At 39.1% G+C, this 25,162-nt stretch overlaps 1 protein-coding gene and 1 long non-coding RNA gene across 2 annotated transcripts; one reads left to right on the top strand and one right to left on the bottom strand.

Moving 5' to 3' along the window:
- Positions 1 to 327: 327 nt before the first annotated feature.
- LOC119509168 lies at positions 328 to 18,509 on the bottom strand. Its single transcript, XR_005211644.1, has 3 exons — positions 18,404 to 18,509; positions 14,968 to 15,033; positions 328 to 486 (listed from the first exon to the last, which is right to left on the bottom strand). It is a non-coding gene; the product is annotated as an uncharacterized LOC119509168 (long non-coding RNA).
- On the top strand, positions 1,260 to 8,869 carry LOC119509167 (cytochrome P450 7A1). Its single transcript, XM_037803047.1, has 6 exons — positions 1,260 to 1,377; positions 2,955 to 3,195; positions 4,072 to 4,658; positions 6,150 to 6,280; positions 7,495 to 7,670; positions 8,234 to 8,869. The coding sequence occupies exons 1-6, from the start codon at positions 1,298 to 1,300 to the stop codon at positions 8,531 to 8,533; spliced, it is 1,515 nt and encodes a 504-aa protein (XP_037658975.1). The 5' UTR covers positions 1,260 to 1,297; the 3' UTR covers positions 8,534 to 8,869.
- Positions 18,510 to 25,162: the final 6,653 nt, after the last annotated feature.

Genomic DNA, 25,162 nt, shown 5'->3' with positions numbered 1-25,162 from the left:
TCAATTTCCCCCTCATTTGCCATGCTCCAATGCAATCTATCCTGTCTTCTTTCTGGTCTCAGACTTGCCAAGTTTGTCCTTGACTCAGAACCTTTGCAGCTTCTGTTCCCTCTTCCTGGAATGCTCTTCTTTCTGACATTCACATGGCTAATCCCTTCTTGTCACTGAGATCCCAAATATCACCTCCTCAAAGGGGCCTTCCCAGATCACCATGTCTACAGTTGCCCCACATTCCCCAATAGCTCTCCATCAGCCTGCTTTATTTTATTCATGACACTTTTATTAATGTATTTGCTTACTTGTTTATTGTCTGTCTCTTCACTGGAACAGAGGTCTCTGTTAGAGTCGGGAATCCATCTATCTTGTTAATGTCTATAACCAAAAATTAACATGAAGAGTTCTTCACTCATAAGTGCTCAATTCTTATTTATGTGTGCATAGAAAGAAAGTTTTGTAGGATATACACCAAACAGTTGACAGTGACACCTGTAAGAGGGGAGACAAAAGGTAAATTTGAATTAACTTTCCCTTTCTACCAAGATATGTTCCATTTTGTCCTAAACTATTTGAAATAAAATGTATTACATTCGTAATTAAAAAGTACAACATATTTTCAATTAGAAAAAATGGTTCATACAAATTTTTGATGCCTAAAACAGGCTTTTGTTTTCTGGAAGATGCATTTATGTGGAATACTTTTGTCCTTGAGGGTATTAGGTAAGTAATGTGTAAAGTATCTATGATTTGTAAAAAAAACTCAAACATGAAGCAGCAGAAGCATTTCACCCAGTTTTCTTTCCTTTGAACTTGACCACCATTATCTTTCTGGTAAATCATTTGAATTGATTTCTTCTTCGAAAGGTAACAAGATCAGATCATGAGCTTGATAAATAATTTATGCCTATTTTTCTTTAGAATATATTTTACATATCTGTTATATATATTCATTCTTGAACAGGTTTATTTGTTCTTTTTATAGTCTCATGAAACATAATACGCACTGTTGTCCCCAGATGCAAATGTTAAGTCAACTTGAGAGACCTTCACTTTATCAAGTATTGCAGGTCTTGATTGTTTTGGAACCTCTTCTGATACCTGTGGACTTAGTTCAAGGCCAGTGAATACCAATTTTTTTTCCCCTAATAGAATGAACAAATGGTTAATTTTTTGTTTGGTGACTCAAGTTCAAGTTAATGTATCAGGGTCCTACTGCATATAAAACCTCCAGCTGGCTTCTCTGTTGAGTGCCATCCTCACCTTTCTAATTATAGATGCTCCTTCTTAGAGGTTTTGCAAAATGATGACAATATCTTTGATCTGGGCGATTGTTGTAGTAGTGTGTTGTTGTTTATGGCTTATTCTTGGAATAAGGAGAAGGTAAGGAACATTTTAGCCTTAAATCGCATTTTAGTTCATTCATATGATGTTCTTTGCCTTCATGATTACACAAGTTTACTTTTCTGTACTTAGACACATTAGCATTTTCTTCTTCATATTTTAAAAGTGATATCTTTTTTTATTGTTTAACAAAATTTAATCAGTGTTTCTCTTTTTAGTACTGACATATACCAGTAGTAATATATAAATGTATAAACTTGTTAAACATAACTGACAGATTTTATAAGATCTGTGGGTGTGTTCATATGTGTCTACAAAGAGGAATCCCACATTACTAAGGATACAAGTGGCAGATGAGAATCTGGAAAGGGTTTCTTTCTAGAATGTGGATAAAATATACGCCCTGCCTAATTAAATGTTCTTTTTGTCTCAGCTACTTCTTGTTCTTTGGATAGACTCAGCCTAAGCCTGGACTTGAGCAAACAGCCTTCATCGATCATTCTATTGCTCTTTTCCCATTAATGTTAAACAACCAGTGTGGTGTGGGACACTTCTCTAATTGTATGGGACATCACTTTAAGTTTTATGTGCCATTTATTTATAATTGGTTCGTGAACATAAGACATACAAATAGAGTCCAAGCCATAGTTTATTTAACTTCTGATGGCCTTAAAGTATTGTATAAAGTATTGTATGTGTGTATCCTGTTACGTCAATCTCAACAACAACAACAAAAAGGAATAATCCCCAGCATCTTTTCAGCTATGTAAGTTGCTATGTTATCCACCTTTTGCAAGCTTCTTTATCCTGTCAGATACTTTAATTCAGGTTTCATAGTTTCTAGTGTTAATTAGGCTACTTATTTTCAAGCTAAGAAAATGAAAATACTTTATGCTGCTTTATTCTATCTCTTGGGAAATAAATAATTTCCTACTTTCTAATAAAAACACAAAAAATAGCCTGAAAGAGCTTTGGATTACAATTGATGATCCTGTCAATATTTATCTTATCTTCCCCTTGTTTTACAATAACCTAATTACTCACATGAGATTCTCCTTTTCTCCAACTATCATTACAGAATAATCATATCCTTAAATAATGAAGACTTGGGGACTTGGAGAACCTCAATTCTGCATTCCTCTCTGCTATTTGGTATTCTATATCTTTAAAGAAAATAATCAAGTGAATCATTTTGAGATATTTAGGCAAATGATGCTTTGAAAAAACATAAACACTAGAATGTAGTTTCATATCTACACTGAGAGCAAGAATCTTGTTAATTTTGTTGATCCTTCTATCCCCATCATTGGGAAAAGTGACTAGCACAGAGTAAGAATTTAATAAGTGTTTGTTGAATGCATGCATGGCTGGCTGGCTGGCTGGCTGGCTGGATGGATGGATGGATTTAGTAAATTATGTTCACCAGCACATCATGTGACTATGTCAATATAATTCAGTATTTTAAGAAAAAAGCAGAGCCCCATCAACAAAAGAAGCTCCTAGCAAACTATGAAGTTTTGAAGTTTGAAGTCAGCGGTAAAAATTTTGTAAATTCTGGTGTAAATAAAAAACCCAGTGTGTAATTTCCATACCTATCATGTATTTGTGTCTTACAGGCAAGTAGGTGAACCACCTCTGGAAAATGGGTTGATTCCATACCTAGGCTGTGCTCTGCAATTTGGTGCCAATCCCCTTGAGTTCCTCAGAGCAAATCAAAGGAAACATGGTCATGTTTTCACTTGCAAACTAATGGGAAAATATGTCCATTTCATCACAAATCCTTTGTCATATCGTAAGGTGTTGTGCCATGGAAAATTCTTTGATTGGAAAAAATTTCACTTTAGTACTTCTGCAAAGGTAACCAGTTTTGCATTTATACAGAATTCTAGCTGGTTGTTTCCTGCCTTTTTATATGTCAATGTATTTAGTAATGTTGATACACTTAGATTTAAAGATAGAGATGGTCAAGAAAGTTGCTCTTATCCAGAGATTCTTACAAATAGAATAAACCTAATTAGACATAACCACTTGATACTAATTATTTTAAAAGTCAAAATAGGTATAGATTTGTCATTTCTTAATGAGCTACAGAGGGTGAAATAAAAATTAAATGTTTTATTGAGCAGATAGTGCTGTATGAGTAAGATAGATACACATATCAATAAGGAAACAAAACTGAGTGGGTATGATAGAAACTTTAGGCATTCAGCAATCATTTTGCTACAAAATCATTTAATTTTATTAAAGAATTGACCGGATATTTAAGCATCATTTAGATGTAATCTAAGAGTCTCTGCTATAGAGAAAACAATCCATCAATATTTCTGAGCCTCTGCAAAGAAATATTAGCCATGGTCTCTGACACTTACTAGCTTAATGTTTGGTTATAATACATCTATAAAGAATATAAAAGAGAACTAATAATACAAAATATTATCAATTAGTACCAAATTTGTGCACAAGTAATTGCTTGCACAGCATAAGAAATAAGAAATAGAGGCCAAGAGGGTTCCAGGGAAGTTTCACTGAAGAGCTGGGATTTAAACCAGGCCTTGAAGGATGGGGATGATTTGGTCATTTATTTGTACGTACCATGAAATTTCTTACGACATCACCAATTTCCCTTTTTTTTAAAACAGAGAATTATGAGAGTATTTAATCTGTTTCCCAGCCATTTACTGGCATTGGGTCAAGTTTGACTTGTTTTTTCACTCATGTTTTACTTGCTGGCAGGTATTTGGGCATCGAAGCATTGACCCAAGTGATGGAAATACCACTGAAAACGTCAACAAAACTTTCAGCAAAACTCTGCAGGGCGACGCCTTGGATTCCCTTACGGAAGCCATGATGGAAAACCTCCAACTTGTCATGAGCCCCTTTCCCCCTTCTAAATCAAAGATCGCTGCCTGGACGACGGAAGGGATGTATTCCTTCTGCTACCGAGTGATGTTCGAAGCTGGGTATTTAACCCTCTTTGGCAAAGAGCTTACGAGGCAAGATGCACAAAGAGCACGTATTCGAAATAGCCTTGACGACTTCAAGCAATTTGACAAAGTCTTTCCGGCCTTGGTGGCAGGCCTCCCCATTCGCGTGTTCAAGACTGCCCACCGCGCCCGGGAGAAGCTGGCGGACGGCCTGCTGCACAAGAACCTCCGGCAGCGGGAGCGCGTCTCGGAACTGGTGAGCCTGCGCATGCTGCTCAACGACACGCTCTCCACCTTCGACGACGCCGAGAAGGCCAAGACGCATCTCGCCGTCCTCTGGGCCTCTCAAGCAAACACCATTCCAGCGACTTTCTGGAGCTTATTTCAAACGATTAGGTAACTCGTGTATTCATGTGTTTATTTTGGCAGAAAGTAGTAGGAATTCAGCCCTTTTAACTAAAAAAGATGTGGTACGTTCTCATGCCATCAACCAAGAATGTAACATTTACGCTTGTAAGCGCTTAACATGCATTGAATTTCAATCCCCACAACACCACAAACAGGTTGGACCAGTAAGCCCATTGTGTAGAAGCAGAAACAGAGGGAAAGGAATGTGCTGGAAGTCACACAGACCGTATGTGCTGGCAACTGGGGTGAATTCAGGTGGCTTGGTTCCAGATCACTTGCTTTTAACTTCAAACTGGTCCACATGAATGTGTTTTTCAAAATCCTATTAAAGTAAGTGATTACTTACTCGTGGACAGCGTTAAGTGCAGCATCTACGCCTTATACATTGTGCATTGACTACTGATTTTTTTCCCATGCTACCAGTAATTGTTGTCTTACTGTTTCTTTAATCAACTACAATAGTTATGGGTCAACAAAAACTATTATTATTGATAAGAGATTTAGCTAGATTTTTCCTATTAAAGCCGTATGTAACATATTTTCCACTGTACGCTTTCTATCTAAAGTGTTAATCTTACTGGAAATCGACTTTCAAATGGTTTATTGATTTGTTCCATTTTAGTATCGTGTAGACACAGAATTACTATTCCACAGCCTTGGGAATGCCAAATGTTCATGGATGACAGTAATTTCTTATCTTTAATATTAAAAAATACTTTAAAAACTAATTTCAGATATAAAAACCCATTACTCATTAGTCTCAAATGTTAAATGCCTTCTTACTTGAGATAGCTCTGGCCAGAATAAATTCACATATTTACAGTAAGGTTACATCATCAATTTAGTATCATATAGGTAACAGAAGCCATATTTTATGGTCATATCACAAATACTTCTCAGCCAAACATTTCTGAGAGTCAATTTACTGTAATTATGTAATACGGATTCCTTATCACGGCACTTTGATGCTCCAGTAAATTTGAATGCACTAAAATGAAGTAGGCTTCATTTCACTGTTCAAAGTTATATAATAATACATTATAATATAAGTGGAAAAGCTGTTTTTCTACCTGTAATCACTGTCTGGATTTGAAAAGTAAATTTAAATTGCCATTTGGAATATAGCCACATATTTATAATTGTTATCTTTGATGTGATTTTCCTTCTCAATTACTATGTATTTGTCTAATTTGTCCATTTAATCCTTATTAGAATCATTCATCTATAAAAGTCTGAACACAATTTTACTTTTATTTAGCAAGGCTCTTTTAAAGCAACATTCTTGCCAGTACCCAAAGACAGGAATACAATTAAAGAACAGAGTTAAAAGGATAGCACAATGCTCCTTTCCCACCTTCTTTGGTATTTTGACAGCCTAGTGAAAAAAAAGGGGGGAAATGCCTATTTGTTTGCAGATCTTTGGGTATAGGAAAAAATTATTTTCTGTTACATCTTTTCTTTTCTCTTAACTTTTAATAGGAGTCCTGAAGCAATGAAAGCGGCTACTGAAGAAGTGAAGAAAACATTAGCAAATGCTAATCAAAAAGTCAGCTTTGAAGGCAATCCTGTTTGTCTGAATCAAATGCAACTGAACGACATGCCAGTGCTAGGTGGGCTTGCCATGTTTATACTTCACTTACTATATATATATACTAATAATAGTAACAGTCAATACGGACTAAGCACTTACGAAGTTCTAGTATTTCATATGCACTGTCTCAGTTAATGATCCCAGCAGTCCTATGACCAGGGGCTATTATTATTTCTATATTACAAGTGAGGAAAGTACTGCCTAAAATCAAATGGCGGAACCAATTACAGCCTTTAGTTGGGACCCTGAGTCCTACACTGTCAAACACTAATCTGCACTTTTTTTTTCTTCTTTTTGCTTTTCTTTGTGTTGTACAAACACAAAAGTGTTGTAATTTTATAGTAAAAAAAGAGGTTTCATTTTGTTTTTGTTATTTTTCTCTGAAGGAATGAAACCACTGTATGTTTTCAGGGGCAGTGGGTCTTAGCGGAACCTTTAGGAAGCAGGAAGCTGAGGTTCTGTGTTTGAGCTCTGCCCCAAACGTGGCAGACCTTGGACAGGTCACTTTCCTTCTAGGGACCTTACTTTTCTCCTTTGCAAAATGAAGTGGTAACATTCGGTAATTTTATAAACAATCCCATGATGAGCACCTAAAACATGACAGTTAAAAAGATAGAGGCTGGAAGGTCAGGCTGGACCTTCTCATTAGGTCAGAGTATTTAACTATTCACGGAGTGGTTCTTTTTGTCCTTTTATGTCTTTACTCAGGCAGAAGGGCATCAAGTAGAGCCTCAGATGATGTATTGATTAAAAAACATTCTTGTAAACATTGAATTGACGCTACATTAAACACCTGGAAAAACACTTCTATGTAAATGTGCTATCAGTATATTTAATCTCAAAAGTGATAAACTTTGAATAATTCACCTAACAAGTGATTTACTGATTTTTTCAATTTTTTTACATGTTTAGTATCATGCAGAAATAAGATTACTTTTCCATGCAATTAGGAAGTCTAGATGTCGTTGATGACCAAAAATATTATATCTTTATTGAAAGAATATTAACTCAGTTTATGAGATTAAAAAATGCATTAGGACACAACTAAATAATTAATTGATAACAGTATAATGATAACTGAAAAAAGTTTGGGAAATTTGAGCTGGTCACCTCATAGCCTGTTCTTCTTTGTGTTAGAGGTGGCTAGAAGTACTTCAGACTCTGTATTATGAAACCTTTACATTCTTGATTTGTTCCTCCTTCCCTCCCTCCTTCCTTTCTTTTGAAATGTAGACAGCATCATCAAGGAGTCTTTGAGGCTTTCCAGTGCTTCCCTGAACATCCGAACTGCTAAGGAGGATTTCACTTTGCACCTTGAGGATGGTTCCTATAACATCCGCAAAGATGACTTCATAGCTCTTTATCCTCAGTTAATGCACTTAGATCCGGAAATCTACCCAGATCCTTTGGTAAGTGGATCACATCAAAGTTTATTCTCCATGGGTTGTCCACCCTGATGCAGATAAAGAGGAAATTTACCATTGTAGAATTGATTTGATCCTTGTAGCCATCGGGTTTGTCCCCTTATGTCAAATGTTCATGTATTTTGGAAAATCTGGGTGATGGCCAGCCTGAACTTAAAATTTTTATTCCTGATATTTGTTATCACAAAGTGTCCACTAGATGATATTTGCAGTCATGATAACAGAGCTGCCAACTTTCTTTTACATTCAAAAGCATCTGCTCCAACTTGAAGATTAATGTACTGACTCTTCTAGTTTCCAGTCTGAACCTTTCTTCCTCGTTCTGCCTAACCAGGGAACTAGTCTCCCGAGCAGGAGAAGAAGGATCAGAAAACTTTTCTGTTCCATCAGTTCTCATTAGGCTCCTATTCCTTATTACTTTCTGATTCAAATGTGGGGAATATATTAAGTTACTAATGGATTGGATTAAGAAAGAAAATTATTCAACAAAGAGATACACTCCCTTAAAAATAGTTGACCGATTTGTTTTCTTTGTATTTCTACTGCAGACCTTTAAGTATGATCGGTATCTTGATGAAAATGGGAAGACGAAGACCACCTTCTACAGTAACGGACTCAAGTTAAAATATTACTACATGCCCTTTGGATCAGGAGCTACGATATGTCCTGGAAGACTATTTGCTGTCCATGAAATCAAGCAATTTCTGATTCTGATGCTTTCCTATTTTGAACTGCAGCTTGTAGACAGTCACGTTAAATGCCCCACCTTGGACCAGTCCCGGGCAGGCTTGGGCATTTTGCCACCATTGAATGATGTTGAGTTTAAATATAAAGTAAAAGATCTGTGAATATATGGTTGGAAAGAAAGGACACCAGCTGATGCTACATGACCATAGAACTCCATCCCTTTGTCCCTTTGGACTAACACATTTAGTGGCAGTGGAACTGACACAGCAGACACAGTTCTCTTCGCTGAAGCTCGCTTGTGTGTCTTAACATTTTGGTGACAGTCTCCAGATGTGATCTCTGACTGTTCTATTGAAAAGAATTAGTTTCCAGAAGCACAATAATCTGCTTTCATTTGAATAAGTGAATGACTGTTTATATAGCCTGGGCTAAAACTTCATTATTTTCAGGGGAACAAAATGTCTTTTTATTTTTTTTTCAGAATGAAGATGTTGTAATTGGCAGAATGTAATTGGCAGAATGGCTTGTTTTTTTTTTTTTCCTAAGGAAACTTTTATTTTTATATAAACCATCCAAAAATTATGAGAAAGGTACAAATTCACGTTTTAGTGAAACTGCACTATAATTTTTACTATATAAAGGGGCTTTTCAAGTGTGAACATAACATTCTAAAGTATACTTTAAAGCATTATATTATGTCTTTTAAGAAGGAAATGTTTTTCAGATTTCTCTATATCCAGTATTCATGACTTTTAAGATGATGATCTTTAAATTCTGAAAATATTAAAGACAGTTTTAATATATTTTCCCTTTATGTTTTAATTTGCTGTCATTGGAAATTATGACAGTCCAACTATTTTATCTATACTCTGATTTGATTCCATGTTAATGAGAAGATTTTCCCCAGGGATTAGAAAGGCAGTTTTCTGCTATTACTAAATGTGCATCGAAGAAAAGAATGTAGCTTTCACGTAGCAGGTTTTGAGACTATCAACTGGATGAAAATGATCAGTTGAAAGCACTGGTTATGAAACATGCAAAGAGTTAATTAAATACAGCTTGGCACTGTATTTTATTTAAACACTTTTTATCTTTCAATGACTTGTAATGGAAGAAAGAATGATTTAAGGCTATATGACAGTGTTTACTGTGCAACAGAGCTTCAGTAACATATTTTAAATATTGGAGTTATCAGCTATGACCTTTTTATTAATATATGTATTTATATGTAAATTATATTTGCCTTTTACCTTATACTAAAAATATTAAGAAAATATTGTAACATAAGATCATTTTGAAATGATTTACCTTTCAGAAATAAAAATATGAATGTGTCTGTTTTAAATTTTTAAATATTCAGAGTGTTTAAAATATTCACCTCCTGATAAGCTACAAGTTTGCACAGGATTCATCTCTTGGAAAAAGCAAAATAATCTTTCACTCAAAAATCTCCACCATACTACATAAATTCATTTAAAAATTCCAATCTTGCTATTTAATATGACCACGGAATTGGCTTTTAAGGTTATTTTCATATAAAAATAATTAAACTCATTTAGAGGTGATTTAAGAGTAACAAAATTCTGTTTTATAGAAAATTGTTAAAACTAAATTTCTAATGTGGTTTTCTCATACATTTTATAAGTTGCTGAATGCATCCATACATGTTTCCATATCTTTATTCTTATGTAGCAGAAGTTGGCAAATGTTAGCCCATAGGCCAAATCTGGCTCACCATCTGTTTTTGTACAGCCTGAAAACTAAGAATCATTTTAACATTTTAAGATGAAACACATAACATTTCATGACATGTGGAAATTACATGAGATTCAAATTCCATGTCCATCAATAAAGGTGTATTGGGACCCGGCCACACCCATTGGTTTACTTATTGTCTATGACTGGTGTTCAGATGCAACCAGTTTGAATAGCTAACAGGGACCATGTGGCCACAAAGCCTAAAATATTTACCATCTGGTCCTCTACAGGAGGTGCTTGCTGACACCTGCTGTATAGCAATCCCAAAGACTATTCATCATAGTTTCATTAACTTTTAAAAAATGCACTAATATATGAACGATTTTTTCATGTTTATTTTGTAAAAAGTATATGAGGGAAAGGCATTTGAAAAGCCAGGTATAAATTTATTGTAAACAACCTTAACTTAGAGCCTTATTTATTTATTTAATTCATTTTTGTTGAGATATATTCACATACCATGCAGTCATACAAAGCATACATTCAGTTGTTTACAGTACGATTATATAGCTGTATGTTCATCACCAAAATTAATTTTTGACGTTTTCATTACCAAACACACAAAAATAATAAGAATAAAAATTAAAGTGAAAAAGAACAATTAAAGTAAAAAAGAACACTGGGTGCCTCCCCCCTGCCGCCTCCATTTTTCTATTCATCCATCCATAAACTGGACAACGGGGAGTGTGGTCCATATGGCTTTCCCAATCCCATTGTCATCCCTCATAAGGTACATTTTTATACAATTGTCTTCAAGATTCATGGGTTCTGGGTTGCAGTTTGATAGTTTAAGGTATTTACTGCTAGCTATTTCAATTCATTACAACTTAAAAAGGGTTGTCTATATTGTGCATAAGAGTGCCCACCAGAGTGACCTCTTGGCTCTTTTGGAATCTCTCTGCCACTGAAGCTTATTTTGTTTTCTTTCACATCCCCCTTTTGGTCAAGAAGATATTCTCCATCCCACGATGCTGGGTCTAGATTTCTCCCCAGGAGTCATATTCCACATTGCCAGGGGGATTCACTCCCCTGGGCGTCAGATCCCATGTAGCAGCGAGGGCAGTGATTTCACCTGCCAAGTTGGCTTAGCTAGAGAGAGAGGGCCACATCTGAGCAACAAAGAGGAATTCAGGAGGAGGCTCTTAGGCACAATTATAGAGAGGCCTAGCCTCTCCTTTGCAGCAACAGTCTTGCCAAGGGCAAGTCCTGTGGTAGAGGGCTCAGTAGAGCCTTATTTAAGGCTAACCCATTCTATTTAGGAAAGAAAGCTTTATCTGAAAAAATATATATGTATATATAATAACCTGTTGTAAGATCAAATAGGCTTAGAAGAGATATTAATGGTTAAATTTATTCATGGATACTGTGGGCCAGCTCTAGACTCAACCCTTCACCAGGATTATCTCCTTTAATCCCCACAAGAGTCATTTAAGGTTCTATAATATCACAGAGGAGAAAGAGGGAGCTCCAGAAAGGTCAAGCCACAGCCCAAGGTCACAATGTTGACAGCGACAGAGCTGGGCATACTGGATCCAGGTTGTTCCAACTTTAGAGCCAGCTCTGCAGCAAGTCCAAGAAACAGATTGTGTCAACTCAGATCACTGAAAAGTGGCCACAGTAAACAAAACCCATAATGCCATATCTGTTCTGAAGTTCCCGCTGTCTGGGAGCCACACCAGGCCAGAGTGTGGCCAGCTGCCATGCCCAGCTGGTCCAGGATGGCAAGAAAGGAGCCTGTGGACACTCACTTGCAATGACTCAAACTCTGAACTTGTGAGGAGCTGCCGTAAATTCCAATACAATATTACCATATTGCAATATTAAACTCTCCTTCACACAGGAAGGTGCTTCTCCAATTTGCCAATACTTTGAAGTTGTTAATTGTACAATCTCATCTGGTTCTTCCTGGGATCAGTGTAATAGATTTTGAAGTGGTTGGGATTAAGGCTCAGGTTTGGTCTCATTAATAGATAAGGGAATGGAGTTTAATACCAGCCCCCTCCATCCCACCTGGGTTGACACTAGCTTAGAAGCTCAGACCTAGAAAGTGATGCCAAGACAGCAGAGCCTCACAGATTGTTCCAAATCATCTAGTCTAAGCTCTCCTGTCAGTTGGAAATGGACATTTAGTGAAGGGAAAGGATTTATGCTAAAAAGGTTGCACAGCAAGTTCTAGGGCAGGCCCGGGTCTAGCACCCTCCTTGTTGCACATGGAGTGCTTCATCCCCTGAGTTAATCAGTGTACATATAATATTAAAGACCTCACCCTCCAATACAGAGGAATAGGTTTCTTAGTCTCTAAGGTTATCTTCTTTATCTATATAGTTATGTGTGGAAAAAATTTTGAAAAATAGAACATATTCATGAATTCTAACATTACTATGTTTATGCAACAGCCCTTCCCACTTTTGTTAAAAAACGTGTACACCAACAATCTCTGGTGGCCTCAACTCCATCTGCTAAAGAACCATTTCTCATCAAAAGTTATTCAGCAATCTGCTGCAAAGTTAACTCAAATATAGATTCAACAGTTGACACTTCTAGAGTAATCTACCATGTTAGATTCAATACAATCCCTCTAGAGCAATCTATCATGTTACATTCAACACAACACTTCTAGAGCACTCTATCATGTCATTAAAAGAATGGCAGTTTTAAGAATTATAAGAGCTGGTGAGAAAGAGTTTATGAGAGAAGGGAGGGATTATAAGGGGTAAAGCAAACCCTCCTATACTTGCTCTTTTGCGAAATTTCAAACCTAGAGGAATGGTAAAAGAATTCAATGAATATCCTTCATTTTCTTCTAGATTGACTAATTGTTAACATTTTGCCATGTTCGCTTTTACTAAGATGACTTAAAAAGTGATTTCAGTTATGGTTTACATTTATAATTTACTTTTCTTTCAAGGTTCCAATTTGGGGTTTTATCACCTTGGTTCCTCTGAACCTTTGGAGAAGTAAGAAGGAGGGAACCAGAAGGGAGATGAATGGGAGTTGATTATTTTCTTCCCCACCATAACCAATGCTCCACCTAAATGTAACCTTTTTTCTTTTCTGGCAAGAAAAAATATGGAATTCACTTAGATTCTCTAGGAAACAGGATTTGTTGTTTTAAAACATATAAAATATATACTTGCAGGGGGAAATGTAAGGGAAAATATTTTTCCTCTCAATTTTTCTTAAGTGTGTAGGTGAGAATCTGGACAGGTGAGCGTAGCAAAAATATCCCCTGGTGTATTCAATGCTCCAGGTAACAAGGTGTGTATTCCACAGGCCCCCTAGGGACATACCTGCCAGCGTGGACAGGTGTCCCCAGAAGTGGTTTGGCCATGGAAACAAAGCAACCAAGCAGAGTCAGCAGTTTCTCTGAAACTTGGCTACAAGTACCTTTACTTCATCATGTTTTTGGAGCAATTCCAGAGAATGCCAGCTCCCCGAGGAGAGCAATTTTATTTTACTCAACGGTATAGCCCACCAAAGCTCCTAATCAGTGTTTTACACATAGTAGGGGCTCAAACATTTGATGATGGTGACGGGATAATAGCAAAAGTGTTGTACGGAGGCATTTTGCACTCTGGGGTCTCTGTTCTTCTCATTCCTGGCTCCCACAGGTTGCAGATGTTTTATTCGGTTGCTCTACCACCAGAACTTTTGGCTTCTCTCTATTGATCCCCCGCTCTGTTAAAATATTGGGACACAGTTATGCACAGATTCGAGAACACAGCTGGCCTGTGCTCAGGTCCACATTGCGTGATAAGGCGGGTTTACTATTTGCTAGAACGTAGTGGAGCCGGGGAGGGCCTCAGGCTGTGTGTAGCCACCGCAGAGCAGGTTGTTGACCCATCTCAGAGAGACAAGGAGATATGGGCCTGGTCAGCCCTGGAACGAGGTGGGAAGCTGAGCCCATAGTCATTAATTTACTCAATATCCTCTATTTAATCTCTATTTTGTTATTAAAGAAGTTTTGGAGACGTACATCCTGTTGAAGGTCTAGGACTCTTCCTGGTTATAATTAGGCTTTTGCCTGTGACACGATGAACCGCCTTTTACTGCATGGATTTCTAGGGCTGGAGGATGGTTTTCTAAGGTCTCTTAGATTTCTGTTCTTCTTATAATAGGCCAAGCTCCTTGTTTCATCATAATTTAAGCTTATTATCAAAGAAATTGCATCAGTATATGTGACTCCTTTCAATTCAACTCCATAAATAGACAGTTCTTAATTTATTAAGTAGTGTATTCCAAAGATTTACTTGTGAATAGAGTATTTTGAAGTCAGAACATAATTTTATCGAAGAAACTTTGTGACACAGACTTAACTTCCCAGAGCAATAAACAGAGGTCAATTTAATCCATACCATCAAATAGGTCATTCTGTTTTTAGTAATTTTGTAAGGCAAAAGAAAAGAGGAAGAAAAAACTAATCACTATTGAGATGTAACTATTTTAAGTTTTCTAAGAAACAGTTTTAATTTATCTTGAAAGTAGATAAAAGAGAGTGGAGATGGAACGTGAAGATTCTGAAGGGGATGTACAGATCCTTTGGTGGTTAAGAACCATGGACTCTAGAGTTATAGGGGGAACCACTTCCCTTATTTGACACTTAAGGAAAACAAGGGCAAGAAGGGTTACTTTTAACTTTACCTCAAAGCTCTTCCATTACACTGACCTTTGAAGATGGGGAAAAATGTGCTAATGGTACATAAAGACACATTTGAGAACGTGGGAAAGAACAGGAAAATCCAGAAGAAGCAAGAAGAAAGTTGCAGAGGATGGGGTGCTATCGTATCAACATTCTAAGTGAACAGGGCAATGGTTGGGAGGAGAGCAGGAGGCTTACCTGTGGCTCCCTGGGGTGGGATGCAGAGCAAAGCGGTAGCTTCTATTCTGGCAGGGGCCTGTTGTTCTGTGCAGGGGCAAAAACAGAGGAACCTCAATTCTCATCCCCATGAATTTCATATTTCTTTTGGGGACCTAAAATACCAATGTCATCACACACAGGCTCAGTGAACAGTACTTTTCTCCCATTTTAAGGCTCTGATCCAAAGAAACCTGAATGTTCAAGAATTCAAATTGGGTCCAGCCTTCTGTGAACAAGAAGCCAGCTGAAACAGCTACAAAGCCACCAGAAGGGCATGTTTCCCAATGCCCCTTTCAGCCATGGTGGGCACAGAACAATGGCCAACACATCCCCTTACTCACTAGCATGATCTAGGACTAATCAAAGAACTCCCTCACCCCCACCATAAAGGGGTAGAACTAATTAAGGAACTCAATCTCACAACAGAGGGCCTCACTGTATCTTAGCAGGAGATTTCAGGATGACTGTGGAGCAGTGACCCCTTCCCCTCTTCTCAATGGGGGCATTTTATTTCATGTATGCATCTTCACCCCACCCTGGTTTACTGGTAGAGTGAGGGAGGGGGAAGTAAATACTGTCTTTTAGTTCATAGATTTCTAGATCAAGAAGAGGCACCCTGGACTTGACAGTCTATTGCTAAAGACCTCAGACTTCAGCCAAGTACGGACGGATAGCAATTCAGTTCATCTGGCCTTGAGAAGAGGGGGAGTGTATTCTACGAGTAAGGAGAAGAAGGGGATTGTTAAGGGATGATGCAAAGAGTGGACTGTTGCAGAGCAATGCTGTGGGTTGGCAAAATTCCATTCCATCATCCTTTTCCCCAGCACATAGGGAGGGGACAGGTCCTGGCTCTGCTTGAAGTTAGTTTGGGACCAAACAACAGGGTCTTGACCAAGAAGTGCTGAAGCCATTCCTAGCCTGGTCTTTAAAACCTTCCTCAAGATCCTCAGGCTCTCTTTTCCCTGCTACAGTGACCAGAAAATCATGTCAGAGACCACAAGGCTACCACTGGAGAAGGTCAGCCTGACCCACCTTGCAGGATGGTTTTAGTGTATTGGAATAGCTAGAAGGAAATACCTGGAACTGTCAAACTGTAACCCAGTAGCCTTGATTCTTGAAGACTACTGTATAACAATGTAGCTTACACAGTGTGACGGTGTGATTGTGAAAACCTTGTGGCTCACACTCCCTTCATCCAGTGTATGGATGGATGAGCATAAAAATGGGGACAAAAACTCAATGAAAAATAGGGTAGAATGGGGAGGGGTATGGAATGATTTGGGTGTTCTTTTTTACTTTTATTTTTTATTCTTATTTTTATTCTTTTTGGTCTAAGTCATGGATTTGGCCTGCCCCTGTCTTTTCTGATGAATATGACATTGCCAGGGAAGGATTTCTTCTTCTTTTAATTCCACCAGTCCCATCTGCCAACACATGCTTAAGAGTCTATTACAAATCTTGTTCTCCATTGTATCTGAGTTTCTTGCTTCTCTGATCTCAGCCTGCTTCCATGCTGCATCTGAAACAAAGTCCAATTCAGGGGCAGCCAGCTGGGCAGCAGCCCTGGCAGCCAATCCGAGAGGAGCAACAAAAGGCACCAAAGTACAACAAAATAGAGAAAACTGTTTTTTACCAACACTCTTCTCAGAAATACTTGGATCAGCTGTTTGGGAGGGGTTGTAATGGCAAGAACTCCAAGGGGCATATTCCAATAATAGCAGATCATTTGCTTTCCAATTTAAGAAGGGTGTGACCTTGAGATACGGGCTGATCTGCTCAGGAAAAGAAAGAGGGCTTTCCCCATCTCCACCCATTCAACACTTTGCTCTCCTCTGAGTACAGTGTAACCCTGTGACTTGGTCTGATTCCTGATTCTGATCCTTGTCACTTTGTGGTCATCCTACTCACCCCTGCCCCTTTCCTCTCCCTAAGAGTTAAGAAAGATAGCATAAATATCCACACATATTGAGGGCCTCCTGTCTTAGTTTCTTGGTTGCTATGACAAATGCCAAACAATGGGTTGGCGTCACACAACAAGAACTATCAGCTCACGGTTTCAGAGGCTGGAAGGCTTGCTTCCTCCTGAATCGGTAGCATTCCAGCTAGCGGGCAATCCTTGGTTTCCTTGGCTTTCTCATCACATGGTGATGTCTTCTCCTTTCTCATCTATGTTCTGTTGACTTCTGGCTTCTAGCTCCTTCCTATGACTTTCTCCCTTTGGCCTTCTTTAAGAGACTTCCAGTAACAGGCTTAAGACCTACCTGATTCAGTTGGCCACACCTTCACTGAAAATAACATTGCCAAAAGTTTCTATTTACAATGGGTTCACACCCACAGGAATGAATTAAGATTAAGAACATGTTTCTCTGGGATACATAATTCACCTTTCATTTACTCCCCCCACCCCTGCCCCCCATTCTTCATTGGCATGTGCAGGTGGTTGCATGGATATAGGGATCACAAGAAGAAATCTCAGCCTCATTGATACCTGCAGGCAAAGGGTTCCTTAGCAGCTAACAGATGACAGTATTTTAACTACAAAGTACATATAACACCCATGCAACCAGAATGACACATACTGGACTGTTGGACTAACCCAACATTATTTGAGTCTGACATTTGAAAACAGGGCAAGGCAAAAGGCCAAAAAGGCTTGTCTTTGAGGGCCCTTTCTCCTCATCTCACAGTGCCCCAAAGAGTTAGTGGTTGTCCAGTGCTTTGTAGCAATGAAAAGACATGGTGTCTGCCCTCAAGGAGTTCAGAGTCTAGTCCAATCACTTGAGAAGCCCAGAAGGATCTGATTCTAAGTCAACACAGACCTAAGTGTGAATATAAAATAATTTGAAGCTACCAGACATCTTGCATAGAGTTACCTCAATTTCCTGCTTCAAAAGTGCTTGAACCGAGGCTGGCAGCCAGCTGCTCAAGCCAGCCCTCTGCCACTTCCTCACACAGCCTGGGACCACCCAGAGCCCCATGCTGCCACTGCCTCTCCTCAGTCATTGCCATGACAACCATGTCCCCATCCAGGGGCTCAAAAACAGCAACCAGGCCTTGGAGGCCGCCATCAATCACCAGATCATCAGGAGCTCTACACCCCTTATGTCTACTGTCCATATCTTCCTACTTTGACCATGATGATGAGGCACTGAAGAACACTGCCAAATACTTTCTTTACCAATCTCATGAGAAGAATGAAACCTATGCTGAGAAACTTATGAAGCTGCAGAACCAAGGAGGTAGGCGCTTCTTCCTTCAGGATATCAAGAAACCAGAATGGGTCAACTGGGAGAATGCGCTGAACACAACGGAGTTTCACACTTGGAAAAAAGAGTGAATCTATCACCACTGGAACTGCCTGACTGGCCACTGACAAAAATGACCTCCATTGTGTGACTCCACTGGGACCCATTACCTGAATGGGCAGGTGAAGTCCATCAAAGGCTTGGGAGATGACGTCACCAACTTGCACAAGATGGGGGCCCTGGAATCCAGCTTGGCAGAGCATCTCTTTGATGGTCACACCCTGGGAAACAGTGATGACGAGAGCTGAGCTTTAGGCTGGCTTCCCCAGAGCCACCCAGGGGACTTCTGCGGTCAACAGGGCAGTGCATGTGTGTTGATTTACCTTGACCTTTGCTATAAGTTTCATCAACATCCACCAAGTTCTTTCATTGTGTGATTCCTTCAAATAAAATAACTTGGTACCCTACCCCCCAAAATGATATACTACATCTTTGGGGGAGTTATTTAAAACATAACCTCTAATGGCAGATTGAAAACCTCTACTCTATTAGAGGATTTCCAGTGGCAGGTGGCAGTACTCTTGTTGGAGTGAGAACATCATCCCAAGATCCTGCAGGTAGGTGGGAGGCAGCTGCTCTTTGGAGGCCTGGCCCCGTTCAGGGACCCTAAGATTGCCTCTTCTATTTGACTGCTCACTTACAAAACACCAGGGGTTGTTTTCTGAAGCTGTTTGTTTTATTCACCGAAACTCTTTTACCCTTATCAAATTGGGCCTGCCATATGAATCCTGCAAAACAACCCCAGAGCTCAGTTTTCCAAGCTGAAAACTCTACTTGGATTCCTTCCAGTGCTGTCTCATGGTTTTTGAAATTTTGGCAGGAGACCTCGAGTCAACAGTGGTTTACAAAGTTTTCACCTTGGTTACCTCTGGCAAAATGACGCAACTGCTGCTGCATCTTTGATAAATCAGATAGCCTTTGAATCTAAAGTCACTCAAGGGTAGTGGCAAGGCTGATCACAAAAACATAGAAAACTGAAGTCTTGCCCAAATAAGGCATGCTTAAAACACATATACACACACAATCTAAGTAATGCTTTGCACTCTTACAAAATGAGAGCAGGGGAAAAGCATATTCAAATAATGAAAAATATCCATATTTAGATGGCAGGCCAAAAACTTTGAGAAGCTTGTTGTAAGAACTCAGAAACAAGCGAATGACGGAAAAAGATTAAGCCGCTTGACCCTCAGAGATGTATTTCCAAGACTGCCTAAATTTATAAATACCACTGTAACATGTAACTCCCTGAAAAATCTGCCTGCCACAGAGAACTAGAACTACGTCAAGATGGTAGTCATGCTGATGGCGAGGTGCCTACTCCCTAGGCAAGTGGCTCACTTCTGTACACAGCCTCAGGTGAGAAAACCACAAATTACTATATGCGATGGGCTTTGGGGAAACCTTCTGAAATGTTAAGCATTGTGAATGCCAAGTTCTCAAAGGAAGATTCCAAGAGACCCTCCATGATTATGGAACAAAGACTTAGAAAAAAGGGTGATGAGTCGCAGATGAAATTCATCTTTTGCCTCTAGGAAAACATTAAAGAGAATCTTACTCTCAAATTTATCCATGAAATGGACAAGTAGGAGGGACCAGATCATATTATAGCCCCTTAGTAGTTCTAAGCTACATCAAAGAAATGCTGATAAAAATAACAACCCAGATGAAAACTATTTGATAATCTAGGGGAAAATCTTCTGATCAGAATATGTTAAATTGTGCCAGATGATGATAAGGCTGCAAATGGATTTTCTTGACACAGACACAACTCTCCCAAACCACACAAAACTTGCCATATACACAACACACAAGCACCATAGACACCCCACACTCACCAAACAATCACACATACCACATATAGCCCAAACTACACACTACATACACACCCCACATCACTTACGTCCCCCCACCCCACAAACACACCATATCACACACACACACACCCCACACATACCAGACATACACACCATACCCCTACACACACAAATCACACACACCTCACACACACACACCTCACACATATACACACCACATACACTACACATATACACCCCACACACCCCACAACCATACACACTAGGCACGTATCATACACCCCACAAACACATACCACACCATGCATATACCATGCATAACACACACACCATACAAACACACACACTGCACACAAAGATGACGAAGAAAGTAAAGTAAAGAAAAAAGAGTAAAAGAAAAAGACCCTGAAAGGGCCACATGGGGCAGGTAGAGTGAAGGATTAACTGTGATTAAAATCTCCAGCCTGTCCAAGCTCACAGAAACCTATAACATAGGGCATGATCGTACTCAGTGAAACAAAAGTCGTCTAAACAATTTCAGTAAGGCATGTGTGACAAACGGATTTCTCTGAGAGAAATTTCCTCTCTGAGAGAGGAAAAAGATAAAGGGAAGCAGTAAATAAATTTGGAATTTCAGAAAGTCCTTGGTTTATTATCAAAAAATTAATTATCATGAAATAGACATGAATGAGAAAGTTGTTTGGGGTGTGGGATCAATGTGGACACCACTTCGTCAATGTGGTCACCACTCCTGGCTGGTTTTCTACTGCTGCTGTAGCAAATTACCACAGGCTAAGTGGCTTAAAACAACACAAATTGAAGTTCTGAAGGTTGGAAGTCTGACAAGGATTTCAGTGGACTAAAATCAAGGTGTTGGCAGGGCTGGTTCTTTCTGGAGGCTCCAAAAAGAGCAATTTCCTGGCCTTTTCTGGCTTCTAGAGGCCGCCTGCTTTCCTTGGCTCGTGGTCCCATTTCTCCATCCCTGAGTCCTCATACTGCCATCTCTCTGGTTTTCCCCTTCTGCCTCCCTCCTCTTCTACTCATAAGGACCCCTTTGATTACCCTGGGTTCACTTGGACACTCCAGGATAATTTCCCATGCTAAGGTCACCTGATTAGCAACCTTAATTGAATCCACAACTGTAATTCCACTTTGCCATGTAACACAGCAGAGTCACAGGTTTGAGGGATTAGTACGTGGACAATTTGGAGGGGTGCATTATTCTGCCTATCACAGAGTAATTCAACATCTTCATATGCTGAGACAGGGACTATCCAAAAAAAACAAAAACAAAAACATTTGAAGTCTTCAGATGACAAGCAATTCTTGGAGCTGGTAAAGCATCAAACTGTTAGAAGTAAATTATATGAAGAGCTTACCAGTCTATGCAAATGGACAGGAAATAGAGATTTGTTTGAATGTCTATATGCGCAAGGTAATTCACCTATGAAACAACTCATCCCGTGCATTTGAAAAGAAAGAGCTCTAAGAGTTGAGACTCACTGACAATTAGTTCCAGATGATAAGAGGACTGTATAACACTCACAGACTCATTTTATGTCACATCTATGCCTCCCTAGAGTTGAACATACAACAATATGTAATTGAAGGCCTCCTGACCTCAACTATAGGGCAGAAACCTCAGCCCTCTACACATTTTCTCTTCTTGGCCCCCAAATTCTAGTAGACCCCAGGGCTTGTCTCATGCTCATGGGAGATCACAGACATGTCATGTCAGCTCTCAAATGGTTTCTTCTCTCTACACTTCAGGAAACTCTGCTCTCCCATAGACACCACTGCCTCTGTATTTCTGCTGTCTCCTGCTGGGCATTCCAGCCCTTCTTCAGGCCCCTTGGACATATATAAACATGTATACTTTCTGGTACACTAAAACCCTTTGCTTTATCAATAATCAATATATTTCTGCCTGTTATATAGGGCTTGGGACATTCTTTTACACTTTTAGTGAATCCTGTAATCTGTGGTTATTTATTGGCTTTAATTAGTTTTTTTTAGCTCCAGCTTTGCCTTCTCTGAGAGTTATCATGGTGCAGAGGAAAGAGTGTTATTTTGCAGCCAAGCCTGGTTTCAAATATTATCCCCCCTACTCATCAACCGGGTGGTTTAGGAAAGCCATTTTGCAAATCTGGGATTAAGCATTCCATCTATAAAATTACAGGGTTTGTGGTAGAGATTAGTGTATTTAAAACAAATAGCTAAGTGCCTTTACTAAATGTAGGCCTTAGTAAGAAACATAACTTCAAATTGTAAGACCTTGTATTGTTTAAAAAAAAAAACGAACAAGCAAGCGAGCAAACAAACATAGCAATATGGTTTAATGGTTATATTTTTTCTGTATAACAAATTACCCCCAAACTTAGTGGCACCAAAACAGCAAACATTTATTAACTCACAGTTTCTGTGGGTCAGGAATCAGGACATGCTTAGCCGGGTGCCTCTGGCTCCAGGTCTTTCACGAGGCTGCAGGCATGCCAAGGCTAGATTGGGGCTGCAGCGTCTGCTTCCAAGCTTTCTCACTTGGGCTTCTCTGCTGGGCGGTTTCACATGACAGCTGGCTGCTTCAAGAGAGCCATCTTGGATGGTGAACCATCCAAGAGAGAGCAAGAGTGAGTCTACATAACGTAATCTCAGAAGTGGCATCCCACCCCACAGTTGTATTCCATTTATTAGAAGCAAGTCAGAAAGCTTATATGAGGGCGTGAGACAGGGTCACTGGGGCCATCTTAGAGGCCACTGGATCCAGTGGCTATGAGTACGGATTCTGGAACCAGGATGGCTTCACTCAGTTCACCACTTTTCCACTCATCAGCTGCATGATCTCCATCTCTCTGTGCCTCAATTTCCTCACCTTTAAGAAGGGGATGATAATGCACTGACCTCATAGGGTTGTTATAAGAAGGCAATGAGTGCTTCAAACACTGTGTAGCTAAGTAAACCTCATGTAAGATTTAGTTATGATTACAGGGGGTTCACTTAATGCTATGACTTCAGGAATGTTATGGTGATCAAGATGGGGAATTTCTGTTAGTTTACATTGTGGGCAACATAATGTTAAGTTCATTATCCACAGAGAGGTGGCACCAAGGAAAAATAAAATAACTCAACGTCAAGAATGGCCAACTATAAATGGCTGCCCAAAATCTTAGGCTGAGTTGCCCTCAGCTAAAAGGGAACACTGGGCTGGGAGAACCAAACGTCTCACTGCGAAAATTCTTATGGATCAAAATTCTCAGAATCTCAACAGCAACAGCTTTGTCCTGTTTCTGATGGTCCCCAATTTCTAATCCTAAAGAGAAAATAGGTGGTGGGAAACCCCTTGACTTTGCCCTTCAGAAGCAATATATTTGAGAACTATTTTAATACAAGGTTACAGAATTCCAACAGGACTGAAGTCAAAGTAAACATATCTTTGCAAGTCATTATTGACTTTAGGGGACAGGTAGACCTGAAAACCATGCAAATGCCAGCAAAGAAAAGAGTACTCTCAAGACGCCCCTGCCAGATTGGAAAGTGCAGAACCAAGGGAATTCAGAGGCCCATCTCCAACATAAGGCAGAGTGGTAAACTCCCAAAATAAGTGCCTGGAAGTTATTGTAGCCAATGAAGTTTAGTGATGGGAAGTATCATAAGAATTATGTTGAGATTTTCATGGATTAGACCTCCTGATTAGATTGAAATCTCAGATGTCTATGCTCACCCAATATTTAAAACTGAGAGGGACTAATAATAATAATGGTAAACTTATTGCACACTCTTTAAGTTAGACACTGCTAAGTGCTTTCATGGACTTTCCCATCTAATTCTCACAACCACTTGATTAGGTATGTACTATTCTTACCTCTACTTACAGATGAGGATAGTGAGACTTAGAAAAGTTAAATAACTGGTGGTCAAGTAATGATTTGTATCCTGGAATATCTGACCTCCATGTTCTTTACCTTATGTTCTGTTCAAATCCCTGCTTTCAGTTCTTCTAGATACATACCTAGTAGCAGGATTGCCAGCTCATATTGTAATTCTATACTTAGCTTCCTGAGGAACAGCCAAACTGTCTCCCACAGCAGCTGCACCATTTTACATCCCCATGAGCAATGAATGAGTGTTCTAATTTTCCACATCCTCTCAAGCACTGGTCATTTTCAGTTTTTTTAACAGTAGCCATACTAGTGAGTTCGAAATGATATCTCATTGTGTTTTTGATTTGCATTTCCCTAATAGCTAGTGATGCTAAGCATCTTTTCATGTGCTTTTTAGCCATTTGTATTTCCTCTTTGGAGAAATGTCTCTTCAAGTGTTTGCTTATATTTTAATTGGGTTGTCTTTTTGCTGTTCAGTTGTAGGGTTTCTTTATATAGTCTGGATATTGAACCCTTACTGGATATGTGGTTTCCAAATATTTTCTCCCATTGAGTAGGCTGTTTTTTCACTTTCATGACAAAGCCCTTTGATGCACAAAAGTTTTTTTTTTTTTAATTTTGTGGAGGTTCTATTTATCTTTCTATTTTTCCTTTCATTGCTTATGCTTTGGGGCTAAAGTCTAAGAAAACACTGCCTAACACAAGATCGTGAAGATGCTTCCCTACATTTCTTCTAGGAGTTTCATGATTCCGGGTCTTATATTTAGGTCTTCGATTCATTTTGAGTTACTTTTTATATATGATGTGAGATAGGGGTCCTCCTTCATTCTTTTGCATATGAATATCCAGTTTTTCCAGCATCGTTTATTGAAGAGACTATTTTTTTTCCCCAATAGAGTGGATGTAGCAGCCTTGTCAAAAATCAATGGGCCATAGGTGTGAAGGTCTATTTCTGAACTTTCAATTCTGTTCCATCGGGTCATTATACCTATCCTTGTGCCAGTACCATGTGGTTTTAACCACTGTACTTTGTAACATGCTTTAAAGTCAGGAAGTAAGTCTTCCAGCTTCCTTCTTTTTTCCAAGATGCTTTGGCTTTTTACGGTCCCTTACTCTTCCAATTAAATCTGATAATCAGATTTTCCATTTTTGCAAAATAGGCTGTTGGAATTTTGGT

The sequence above is a fragment of the Choloepus didactylus genome, chromosome 14 (assembly GCF_015220235.1).
Source record: "Choloepus didactylus isolate mChoDid1 chromosome 14, mChoDid1.pri, whole genome shotgun sequence".
Classification (NCBI taxonomy): Eukaryota; Metazoa; Chordata; class Mammalia; order Pilosa; family Megalonychidae; genus Choloepus; species Choloepus didactylus.
The sequence above is the reverse complement of the archived record's forward strand: the minus strand, read 5'-3'. Positions and strand labels throughout refer to the sequence as shown.

Coding starts and splice junctions, on each gene's coding strand:
- LOC119509167 (XM_037803047.1), top strand. CDS start 1,298: ATGATGACAATATCTTTGATCTGGGCGATTGTTGTAGTAGTGTGTTGT. Junction 1,378..2,954: donor ATTCTTGGAATAAGGAGAAG/GTAAGGAACATT, acceptor TGTGTCTTACAG/GCAAGTAGGTGAACCACCTC. Junction 7,671..8,233: donor AAATCTACCCAGATCCTTTG/GTAAGTGGATCA, acceptor TTTCTACTGCAG/ACCTTTAAGTATGATCGGTA.